Source organism: Sebastes fasciatus, chromosome 17 (assembly GCF_043250625.1).
Source record: "Sebastes fasciatus isolate fSebFas1 chromosome 17, fSebFas1.pri, whole genome shotgun sequence".
Lineage (NCBI taxonomy): Eukaryota > Metazoa > Chordata > Actinopteri > Perciformes > Sebastidae > Sebastes > Sebastes fasciatus.
In genome coordinates this window covers 16,128,987-16,141,280 of record NC_133811.1, presented here as the reverse complement: position 1 = coordinate 16,141,280, position 12,294 = coordinate 16,128,987, and the positions used below count along the sequence as shown (strand labels likewise).

General features: G+C 41.5%; 1 protein-coding gene across 1 annotated transcript in view; it reads left to right on the top strand.

Annotated features, from left to right (window-relative positions):
- gabbr2 (gamma-aminobutyric acid (GABA) B receptor, 2) overlaps nucleotides 1-12,294 on the top strand; it is a 213,853-nt gene that overhangs the window by 186,180 nt on the left and 15,379 nt on the right. Inside the window, exon 14 of the mRNA XM_074613382.1 lies at nucleotides 9,944-10,054. Within this exon, the coding sequence (XP_074469483.1) occupies nucleotides 9,944-10,054 (111 nt within the window). The remainder of the gene's footprint in view (nucleotides 1-9,943; nucleotides 10,055-12,294) is intronic.

Below are 12,294 nucleotides of genomic sequence, written 5' to 3'. Positions count from 1 at the left end.
AGTCTCCCATCACGGGCTAGATTTTCTAAAGCCTGAAAACGGAGCCATGAGGTCCAGTCTAGTTATCTCTCAGAACACTTGAATTACAATATGCTGAAATGTTATTAGGGATTTTTGCCCAATGATGCCAAAAATATACTGCCTACTGCCACTTTAATGGTTCAGAATATAGTGTACTAGAAACAGGATCAGAAACAAGGATGGGCTCCTGTGTGTGTCGTAGTCACAGACAAACGTCATGTGAAAAGAAATGAGAAACCTGACCTGGTAGGTCAGACTGTTATCTGAACAACATGGTATCAGCCCTCTGTCACAACGTTATTGTTCCAGTTCCTTTCAGAGAGGAGAGTAACAGAAAAAAAAATCCTTTCACAATTTCATCTTGCCACTGCCAATTTGGCCCAGTGGTGGTTAGAAGGTCGTTGGGCCATGGTTGTATCAGAAGGATTAGTCCTCAAATGAGATTACAGGCTTGTATGAAGAAAGGAAGAAAAGGGGGGTGGATGCTCAAGCAAGCAAAGAGAGCAGAAATATTTAAATGCAGACAGACACATTCAAGTAAAGAGATCATTTTATCATCATTAGTGGGGAAGAGGAAAGGAGGGGGAGGAGACTCTTAAGAGGGGTGAAACTGTATGGAGAGATGTGAAGTTTAATGAAGATTAAAGATTGAAAGATTTGGAAGAGTGTGTGTGCAGAACTGGCACTTTGATTATATTTAATTTCTTACATTTTTAACTCTATTGGGTTTTTTTTGTCTCTCTTCCCGCATCTACCTCGCTCTCTCTCTCTCTCTCTTAAGTGAGCCATAATAATATCTGTGAAGATGCGCTGGAGTGGAATATCCTGGTCACCCATCCGGTGTGACTAGGACGTTACAGTAAAACACACACACACACACACACACATACAGTTACGTAGATGGTGTTCATGCACTCTGTGAAGTGGGATGGCAGAGATCCACATGGTTTGGAGTGCCAGCGGCGTCTTGCTGCCCTGCCACCATGGCCCCTCTGCATGTAGGTCAGCCTCGGCCCCGGGGCACAGCACCCTTACCCTCCCTCACTCTCTCCCCAGGCTCCTTCTCTCACACTTTCCTCCGCCCTCATTGTTTCCCAGCCCTGCCTCACTGGCTTCTTCTTCTTCCTCTCCTTCCTCTTGTTTCGCTTTCTGCAGCTCATTCAACTATACAGTAAAGAGCTACTGTAGGATGACAAATAACCTGAGAGCAGTTGATGTGCCACCACGGCCCTTCAGAGCATGTACCATTATATGACATTTAACATCTCTATGAGTTAAACTCTTCTCACAGCGAGCAAAACTTGATAACAAACTATTTTTCCTAGCCTCCAATAAAAAATTCATTTAGAGGGGCCATTTCATAAAACAAAACTATCATTTTGATTATAAAACTGGACACATCTGAAAAGATTTTGAGGACAAAGGGGCACAATTCAGACATTGACTTAATATTAGTATTGAAAGCCAAACATAGTTAAGATAAACGGTGTAAGCCTCGTTGGAAAGTTCTTTTTGCTGATTTAAATTAGCCAGAGATTTTCAGACAGGTGGCTGTTGTGTATCATCTGATGTTCGTCATCTGATCTTGAAGTTGCGACCCTCACTAGGGGCAGGTGCAGGTCGCCCACCAGTCGGAAGGTCGGAAGTTCGATCCCCGGCTTCTCCAGTCCAAATGTCAGAGTGTCCTTGACCAAGATACTTAACGCCAAATTGCGCCCGAAGGCTGTGCCTGTGTGAATGAGTATGTAGTGTGTGTGAATGGGTGAATGCTGACATGTAGTGTAAAGCGTTTTGAGTGGTTGGAAGACTAGAAAGGAGCTTTATAAATGCCATTTAAAGTCCATTTACCAAAAAAAATGCACGTCCATTAAGTGATGGAATCAGGTGCTTTGCTGTTATTGCACAAACACCTGCATCAGGAAAAAGGAAAAAGTCCCTTAATAATCTCATCACCTCGATGCGGAGGCAGAGCAGCTTTTAAAAACCAACCAACATCATTAAACTCTATTTATTGCAGCGGATGATATTGCGCAGTGTGCAAAAATGACGCATCACAATCGATGATACTGAAGTCATTTCTATAACAGGTCTATAATATGATTGTATGCATATATAAGGACATTTTTAAGTTTATTAATGTACAGTATTTGTCAATAATTATAAGTTCTCCTATGAAGACAGATTATATATTATTACAACAACAACAACAACAGTGTTTTACTATATTCTAGTCATTCATTACCTGCTTATACAGCAGCCTCCACTTATGGCTGCCCACAGGAGGAGTTGTAGTTACTGACATTTTATAAACACTTAAATCTATTTTCAACTACAGTATAGTGTTATAAACATTTATTAAATGTTTCTACACAGCTTACAGATGCTAAATCGGGGGGCTTAAATGAAACTGTTGCTCCTTTCTCTTAAAAAACAATCCAAAGTTTTTCCCTAAGTTGGTCCTGAAGTTCTTTGGCACGCAGCAAACAAGCCTTGTACTCTCTGTTTGCACTTTCTTTGTCCATTTGCAGTTAAACGGTCTATTATTGGCATTAACTTTCTATGTTAGTGAAGTAAAAAGCAACATTTTGGCAGCAGTGTTGTTGCTAGCAGCCAGTGCATCAGCAGTGTCCAACCAGACTGTACAGTGACAAAGACCTCTTGGCTGCAGGCAAAATAGGACAAATAGGAAGAATATGAATTTGAGGGGAGAAATGGCTGCATATTCTTGAATATGATAATATAACAATTATAGTAACATTTGAATTCCAGGCAACCATATTCATAGAAAAACTAAAAGAGCTTTGGTTAGTATGAGGCAATCAGAACTGCTGTCTTTAATTTAGAAATGAAGCCAAGGTTACCATCTGGGTTATGACTGGACATTTACAGTGGTTGTTTTTACGTCACGTGGAGCTTACAAGAAAATATCTCCTAAATGGGTTTGAACTCTTCCTTTTTGGCATCGCTGGCGTCAACCTCCCTGTCCAACCAGCTGAGCTAATCACCCACTATGCACCTCTCCATATCTGCTCGTCTAAAGGCCATTACTGCCGTTCAGAATTTCACAGAGGGGCTCGTGAAAACTCTGCTCGCTGCTTTTCAAATGATTTCCTACAAATTACTGTGGCGCCAAGATGCCTTTCATCTTCTCATCTCTTTGCCCTTTGTGCTTTTGATGTGTTTTTCTCCCCCTGCCACTCTCCAAATCTCTCATCCTGGCTTTTTTCTACATCCCCTCATTCATTCTTTAAATACCTCCATCCTTGTGGCATTTCTCTAAAAACCTGCAGTTTGCTTCGCCTGCTTTCCCACAGTCCTTGAGACTAGAAACCAAAAATTACATTTGATTAACTGCGGTACAGTATACATGGCACTTCTTGGGTCTCTTCTAAAACCACTTTCAACATTTTCCATGATGTGATATTTGTCACGTAATCTTTTGCAGCCCTAATAACAGTAATTACCGTCAGACAGCGGAGACAAGCTGAGAATGACATACGACTAATGCATGTATGAAAACAGTTGGTGGCACACAGGATAATGTGTTTGTGTGAATCTCTTATCAGACAGACACTGTATCAGTGTGTATCTCTCCCTGTCTCTGTGCCCGCTTAAACAGTTGGTGGGGCTGGTACCCTGGACATCAGCAAAACACGATGCCACCAATCACCGATCAGAAAATCTAAATAGTTATTATTATTTAATATACAACATATGACATTGCTTACTGTTCTGACAGATATTTCAGTACATAAATGTAAATGATTGAATCCCTGGAGTAATCACAACACAGTAATTTGATGCACTGTTTTCATGATAAACTTTTACGGTCTTCCTTGACGAAAAAAAATGTATTGTGGACTTTTTTCCCCCAGTGATTTCCATTTTCTCTCCCTCTGCGCTATCCTCAGTGGCTTTGCCTCTGCTCATTTTTCATCACAGTCATTTTCTCAGCTTTTTTCAAAATACTACAACATCAATTCCTGCCACAAAGTCTGACGCTCCCCCCAAAATACCTATCTTTTGTCCTCATCTCTCTCTCTCCTTCTTTCACCATGGGGGAATCTCCTGTGTTGTAATTGCCAGCATGTGTGATGGAGTGTTTCTGTCAGTGTTTGCCCGATAACTCATCTATATATATATATACAGGCACACAAATACACACTTTTACACACAAACAATCCCTGTACATATGTGTGCTCACAGAATGTGCAAACGTTGGCACCCACATACTGTATGCCCGCTCACACACGCACTGTGTGAAGTAGCTGCAGGTGACAATGAGGGAGCTCTCCATTTCCTGCCTCTCTTGTCGGTCTATCTCTCCCTGCTCTCCACCAGGCCAGAGGCCATCATATAGTAAGAGTGAGATCCATATCTAGAAACACGCCCCGGTAGCTGTGATGGGGGAAACAGGAATGCAGGATGCTCTATATGGCTGTCTTTGTTGTTTTTTCATTTTCACTTTTAAATGGCACATGGAGGAGAATGACATAATTCAATGAGGGTTTAGCAAGCAGTAATTTAAAAAAAAACAACACATCACATATTTGAGGTTTTTGAGTTTGTTTTCCCTCCTTCCAGGCTGCCCATGGTTTTTAATTAATTCAATAAAGTATGAAAATCAACAGTTTTATTTTTGCACTAAAGTACATCATCGTTGCATGGTAACTACAGGCTCAGGAGTCAACGGCTGAGCCGCATCCCATTCTCAAGCTTTTGTTACAGCATCAAAGAATCAAACTTGGAAGACAAACTAGTCAAACATGGACATTGTCAAAAAGATAATGTACATTTTGATTTGATTATTCAGGAGCCAACTCTCACGTTTCAGATGTCATGGCTTGCACGAAAAAATTTATGAATGTAATTTGCAAGGTAGTTTAGTTTGCAAATGCCTTTCGTGCTTTTGGCGAGTCATTTGTACACCATGTAGTCTGTACTAAGTCCAATGTAAACGCATCAGTGTAAAATATGCTACGCTCATTGCTAGTGACGTGGAATAAGAAGTGAGAAAGACCGCTAATGACGATAAACACAGGACTTTCAATCAAGAGAACGGTGTTCGAAACCAGTGTTTTGTTTCGTAAGCAATGTTAGTGACGTTTGTCACGTGTTTATGTTACATTGTTTCTGTACGTATTTTACTTAGTTCACATACTTTTTTTAAGCCCAACCATGTTTTCCTCAAACCTAACTAAGTGGTTTTGTTGCCTAAACCTAACTGCGTACTAGAGCTGTCCCGAAAACCATTTTTTGGGCTTCAAAGCTTCCTTAGAAATATTCGAAGGTATTCGAAGCTTCGCGGAGCAGTGCGGCGCGGCAGGCTGACACGTTCTTCTGTTTGTCTGTCTCCAACTACCCCGTTTCAGTGCCTGGGACAGCGCCACTACTGCACTAAACACAGGCACCTCTACACACAATAAACAGTGATATCTGTCTGAGAATATCTAACAATAATTAATGTTGAATATGAATAATGTTGTGGGATTATTCCTTATTTCATGGGCTATTTTGGTAGACATATAGTGATTTGTAGGTTGAATACCTTGGTAGCGGTTAAAGTTTCAAAACTTCAACGCATTCGCGTCATCCCTTCTGCGTACGTTACTGTAGTTTTCGTGCGTGGCATACAAATGACACGTGAAAAGCCTAAAATGCGTCCTAATGACACGAAGAATGTCAGTGTAATTCTGTGTCATTCATACGCCTTCCCATGAGATCGGGTTGTTCCACCAGTGCATTCATGTAACAAGCTGGGAGATTTTTTATTACATGAATTAAGCATAGCAAATGGGCTAAAACAAAAGAATGAAGAAGAAAAAAATAACTTTTGTTTGTTCCTATCTTTGTGAACCATGGAGTTTGCTTCTCTGGACACCCATATTGATAGAAAAACACATCTGATAATCGGATAGTTTGTCCGTAATCTTTACCTTCATCTCTCCACCTTTCCTTAGCTCTTCCCGATGTGTTCCCTCACCCTCCCCTCTGCTCTCCAGTTATCTCTTCATTTGAGAATTTCTTCTTTCCTTCACTTATCTCTTTGAGGAAACAGGATTGACAGCATCTATTTCTCTTACCTCTCCACGCCATCGTTTGTACATTCCCTCCATCTATCCTGCTCTCCCTTTATTATTCCATTCATTTCAGCTTTCATCTTTCCATCCATACTTCTTGCTCCTGTCTTCTCTCCATCCCACCCTCCATTTCTCTCATTCCTCTTCCCTCCATCACTCCCGTCATCATCTCATCTCCCTCCATCCCTCCATAGAGAATCTGCCAGTACTGTGCCCTCCCAGAGTGATCCCGTTAGAGGGCTAATGCTGTGAAAAATGACAGTGAACCACCTCTTTTACCGCCATCACCACCGCTTTGGGGCCGCCTACAGCCCTGTTGCCTGGCAACTCCCCAGACAGCTTCCCTCCAAACAGCGCTGTCTGCTCTGCTGCGATAGAGACCCGAGCCTAATAAGCATTATATCTCATTTTGTCTTATCATTTTGTTGTTAGTGACACAAGTTTGCTCGTGGCTGCGACTATGCAAAGAGCACTGATGCAGAATGTGCCTCTCATATTGAATGAACAAAATGATTTGCAACAAGTGTGACTTCTCTGAGCATTGTTGTTTAAATAACAGATTGCTCAGCCGAACACATAAATATACATAAATGACGAAGATGCAGTAAAGCCGTTCAGTAGAAAAGAGCTGAGGTGTTCTCTGACCCCTTGAAGATTTCATTTACATCCAGGGCCTATAATAAACCATTCTGCATGTTAGTCGAGACTCATTTGCCCTCTAACTACAGTAACAGACAAATACAGTAATGTTACAATACTGTATCTAACAGAATGAAAAGTGCTTGTCTATTTAAAACCAAGCTGATATCTGACCTGTTCCTTCAGATCTTTGCACTGAGTAAAGCATAAATGAGTGGAGAAACATAATAAACAGATGCTTCTTCCACTCAGGGACACAAGCAGCCAATATGGTTTGGAAATGATGCCTTCACGGTCACCAGAAAAGCCTAAAGTAAGTGAGATGGCAATCAATTCAGACCTTTTAAAAGTGCAATGAAAATGTTACTATGTCCGACCAAGTATGAAAAGTATAAAAGCCATCGCATTAAAGGTGCTAAATTTGACATCCAGAGAATTAGTGTAGCAGAAAACAACGATTTGCTATGTAAAGATATAGAGGAGTAATGTCTACCTGAGCAGAGAATGAAGTCACTCTCCCTCTGTGTGTGTTGTAATCCAAGTTCCTCCATGTTTTGTTGCCCGGGTCGGCTGCGAGTGCCTTTTAGTGCATGTTTATGCAGGTGAGCGTGCCCCACTGGCTAGCTTACAGCCACCACTCTGCACTGCGCTCATACGGCGGTTACAGCTGATAATGCCGTCCCGACAGACGGCGTCGTAGCGTCTGGTTCCCCCTCAGGTTTACACTGTTAGCTATAATAGCACTTTCGCCTTTGTTTGCACTGTTAGCACTGTTAGCTAAGAGCCGCCGGCTTGCCGTCACCATGTTGAGAGCCTTTGAGAGGCAATAGAAATGCTCCCAATCTCATATGTAGCACCTTTAACAGACAGATGAATCAACAATGTTACACATTCCATGTTTGAACGGGGCTTTTCCCTCCATAAATGTATGGAAGACAGTGGGAGTGAGACCTATCTTTGTAGAGCCTCATCTTCCACGCTACACCACAGCTACTACAGTCCAAAGTGGCCAGCAGCCTGCAGAATCATCGTCTTTATTGTTTACATAAAATATAAAACTATTACTTCCTGTAACCAGAGATGGCTTATGCCATTGGCTACCGCCTAGACACTTGGCCAAACCAGGGCATCTTATGCATAACTCATGATTTTCTCTTCGCTCAGTCCCAACACATTTCTAGGTTAAAAAATAGGTTGAAAAATATTTTTTTCATGAAGAACTTACCTGTAGCTGTACGATGAAAATGCCATGTTTGAGTTTCAAGATCCCTTTTCTGTACTGTGTCAACTAATTGTGGTTCCTTGTAAAAAAAAAAAAAAAAAAAAAATCCTGTCTGTGCGTCATCTCCTGCCCCACTTTCCTGCGTTTCCACCTCCTTGATGGCTTTTAAAGCAGAAACCCAGCTCTACCAGTCCTTCAAGTTAACAATAATCCAATACTTGAGTCTCAGAATATTCACAGGTATGAGTGACATGAGTCACGCCGTTGCCATGGGAACTCTCGGAAGGGGTTACAAGAGTGCTTTGACAAAGTGTGTGAACTCGCTGCCACTGAAGCAATCCTCACTCTTTAATGGGTTTCTGTTTTGAGACATCAGAGGTTATGAGGATTGTCGGCAGATGGTGGAAAAGTTGACTCTACTTCTGAGTTGTTGGGGGTTCCGCCTGCTACGTTGTCATTGCGGTGTCTTTTTTGCAAACGCCGTGTGATGTGTAACTGCATACGTAATCCTTTGCGGGATTGAATGTTGAAAGCGAAAGACAGCGAGTGCAAGCAAGATGAGGAACACTGTGTGAAAGTTGTATTTCCAAGGCAGAGACATGGGAATTAAAGCTAGAGAACTGTACTATAATACAACACTTCAAGGATATACAGAAATGATACGGTATGGGCCCATTTCTGTTCATCTCTGTTGGGTGAATCACCACTTTTTAAGCACCAATTTCCCATTTTAAGTGATCATTCTATAGAGAACCACTAATTTAAATCCATCAAGGTCATAGAGGAAAGCATGAATAGCTGCAATTTACATTAATGGGAGCTGAATGGAGACTATGGGGGTCAAAGTGACTAGTGGAAGTGGATTTTGCAGCCCCTAGAGGGATGTGTATGTGTAGGTGTGTATTTATTAATGATGAGGGCATTCACATGAGACACATAAAGCCGCGTGCACACTCAGTGCAGTATGTGTAAGAACCAAAACAAAGCTAATATTTCCGTGCATTCCCTTTCGTCATCTCTCCTCATCTTGCTTTCTGCCTTAAAGGACTTTGCTTATGAAGTGAATTTCTGCAAATCACTATAATGCAGATGCCCGTACACACATACACACAAGCACCATCTGCTGAGCCATTAGACATATCTTACTGTAAATAAGCCTGAAGAGACACACACACACACACACCTAGTGAGCAGCATGGCATTAAGCCCAGCCTTGCCCCAGGTGTCTCAGCGTTGATATATTGGTGTGGCCTCAGATGAATCCATGCAGGGCAAACTAATGCTCTTATTAAAGGCTTTTTAAAGCTCTGCCTAACAGAGAGAGTGAGAAAGAGAGAGGAGAGGTGACGTGTTTTTAGCGTATTAATATCCACCTTAGGTGCTAATTTGCCCCGTAAGTCACACGTGTCGCCAGCTGCTGTGAAAGACAAGTGGAAATGAAAATGAAAACCAAAGAAATAGAGAGACGGGGGTGGGCAGGATGGAGAGATAGCGTGACAGAGACTGAGTGAGAAACAAGAATGAAAGGAGGAGGTGTAAATCACATTAATGAATAAGCTTCATTAGTCGTGCCCATTAGCGTCCTAAGCACGGATTAATTTAACTTCAGCCGACTTTGGAGAAGCCCAGTGGCCATGATGGGACTCAGTTTGATTACACACCTGGATGTGTGATCACTGACACCCTTCATTCTGACCAGCATGTGGACTGTCTGTGTACCTTTTGCCCCTGAGAGTGAAATTAAAACACCTGCAAAGATGAAAAACTAACGTGGAAACATTTCCCTATGAGGATTTCTTCCTTTTTCAGCTGGTTTTCTCTGTTGGTTTTTATTGCTCCTCAAGGAAATGCTGCCTGTTTCGCTGTTACTGTACACTTGACACTGTTCATCTGGCTAATTTGTTTTTCCAAAATAATTAAAGTACTTTTTGGAGGTTTGTGCTAAATTCTCTTCCTGTCTCTGTGTTTGTGTTGTCAACAGGCGGACCCCCAAGGCCGAGACATGGCCATCCGTCCTTTCTTGGAGCACTGTGAGAACACCCACATGACCATTTGGCTGGGCATCGTTTATGCCTACAAGGGACTGCTAATGGTGAGAGAGTCCAGACACACATAAACGCACACTATGAATGTACTGCACAAATGTATCCGCTGACTCTTAACAGCCTTATAAATGCACATTAATGAGGCTTGATGCCTTTTATATAACGCCATTTCTGAAATGTGTGCTAATAATAAACCTTGACTATCTATTTTAAAGGTTCTCTATATGATATTCAGAGCATTAAAATAGCAGCAAACAACTATTTGTTATGTAAAGATTAAGTGGAGTAATGTCTACCTGAGCAGAGAATGAAGTCAGTGTGGGTAGCAGAGAAATATCTTAGAAGGAGGGGTGTGTTTGGATTTCAGCTGGCAAAAAAACATTTTTGCTTTCTTTTCGAGAGTTATATGAGAAGGGGGACACCACTCCCATGTCAAGTCAATTTCATTTGTATAGTCCAAAATCACAAATTACAAAGTTGCCGCAAAGGGTTTTACAATATGGACACCTTCCTTACTGAACCCTCTGTTCAAAAACTCCAGAAAACACTCCTTTAATATGGAAAAAAAGGAACAAACCTCAGGATGGACAACATAGGAGGGATTCCTCTTCCAGGATGGACAGACATGCAATAGATGTTGTGTGTACAGAGTAGACAAAATTAACAATATTAAGATTACAATATGGAGAATTAAGATAATGATATTAAGTACTTAGATAGATTAGAAACATACATGAAGAATATGGATCATGGAAAAAGTTAAGCATTTCCAGGTGTAGTCAAAACAGGAAGGACATGAACTTGTGATGCTGACCTCCTCTCTACCACAAAGACCTGGAAAGAGGACAGACTACACATGCATAGAAGAGGAGGAGGACACTGGACAGAAATAGTCTGACACATAACCTCTATAAAACCACAAATTGTTGTTTACACACTTCTTTTTTTATGCCTCTGCGCCAGCGACTGGCCAGAGGCATTATATTTTTGGGGTTGTCCGTCCGTCTGGTCCGTTCACATGAGTGTGATATTTCATGAACGCCGGGAGGGAATTTCTTCAAATTTGGCACAAATGTCCATTTTGACTCAAGGATGAACTGATGAGATCATGGTGGTCAAAGGTCAAGGTCACTGTGACATCACAAAACATGTTTTTTTTGCCATAACTCAATAATTCACATGCTAACTATGACAATTTCACACAAATGTCTAATAGAAATTGATGTAAACTGCAACTTCACTGGTTGGTGGAGGCATACATACATACATACAGTACATAGGAAAAAATGGCTCAGACCCAGAGGGTTAAACAAACAAGATATAACATGTTAATAGGTGAGCTTTAGAGGTGCTGGTAGGTGGATTTTATTACTTTTGGACAGAGATAGGCTAGCAGTTTCTCCATGCTTCCAGTAGTTATGCTAAGCTAAGCTAACAGACAGATATAACAGTGGCACGGATCATCTCATCTAACTCTTGGCAAGAAAGTGAATGTATGCGTATTTCCCAAAATGTCAAACTGTTGCTTTAAATTGTGGTGGTCACAGTTTAGTTTTGTGGCTTAACTGGCCTTCGCTCTTACTCCTATTCATCTAATGCAAATAGACATTACAAGGCAGTCCTCTAAGCATTACTATGGGCTATATCTGAGCATGTTCCCGAGACACAGGGTTCTAAACAAACTATAACATACATTAATCATTTTCCATTTCCCCACCGCACCGTGTGTTTTTAAAACCTCGGTGAAGCAGGAGCAACTGTAAATTATACAAAACCTCACTACATTTATGGTGAGGAGAAGGCGTGAGATCGAGCAGTAAATCACCTTTAGGAGATTGCATAGGGCGCTGAATAAAAAATACTACCGAAAACTGTCAAAGACAGAGAGATGAAAGGAGTGAGAAAATTGTAGGGTAACAAGTAGGAGGGGCTTTGATTTAAAATAATAATAAGACGGCAACAAAGAAGTGGAGCTGCAGGAAAAGTTTGTATCAAGTGATTGACAGGAGCCCACATCTGTATGAGGCATAGAGAGGGACAGCACAGCAAAAAGAAGCATTAAGGCTTGAGTCACATACATCCACGCGCACATCACCATCACTTCACATTCACACGCTCACACACCTGAGATCCACTAATCCTTGATGACTGCTCCTGTAAATCTGCTGCTTGTCATTCCTCTAACTCTCATTTAGACAGGCCACTTTACACAGCACACAGTGAATTATTCAGCAGGCTGTGCATGCGGCTGCGACTCAAATATTCCACCAAACAAACACTCTAAATA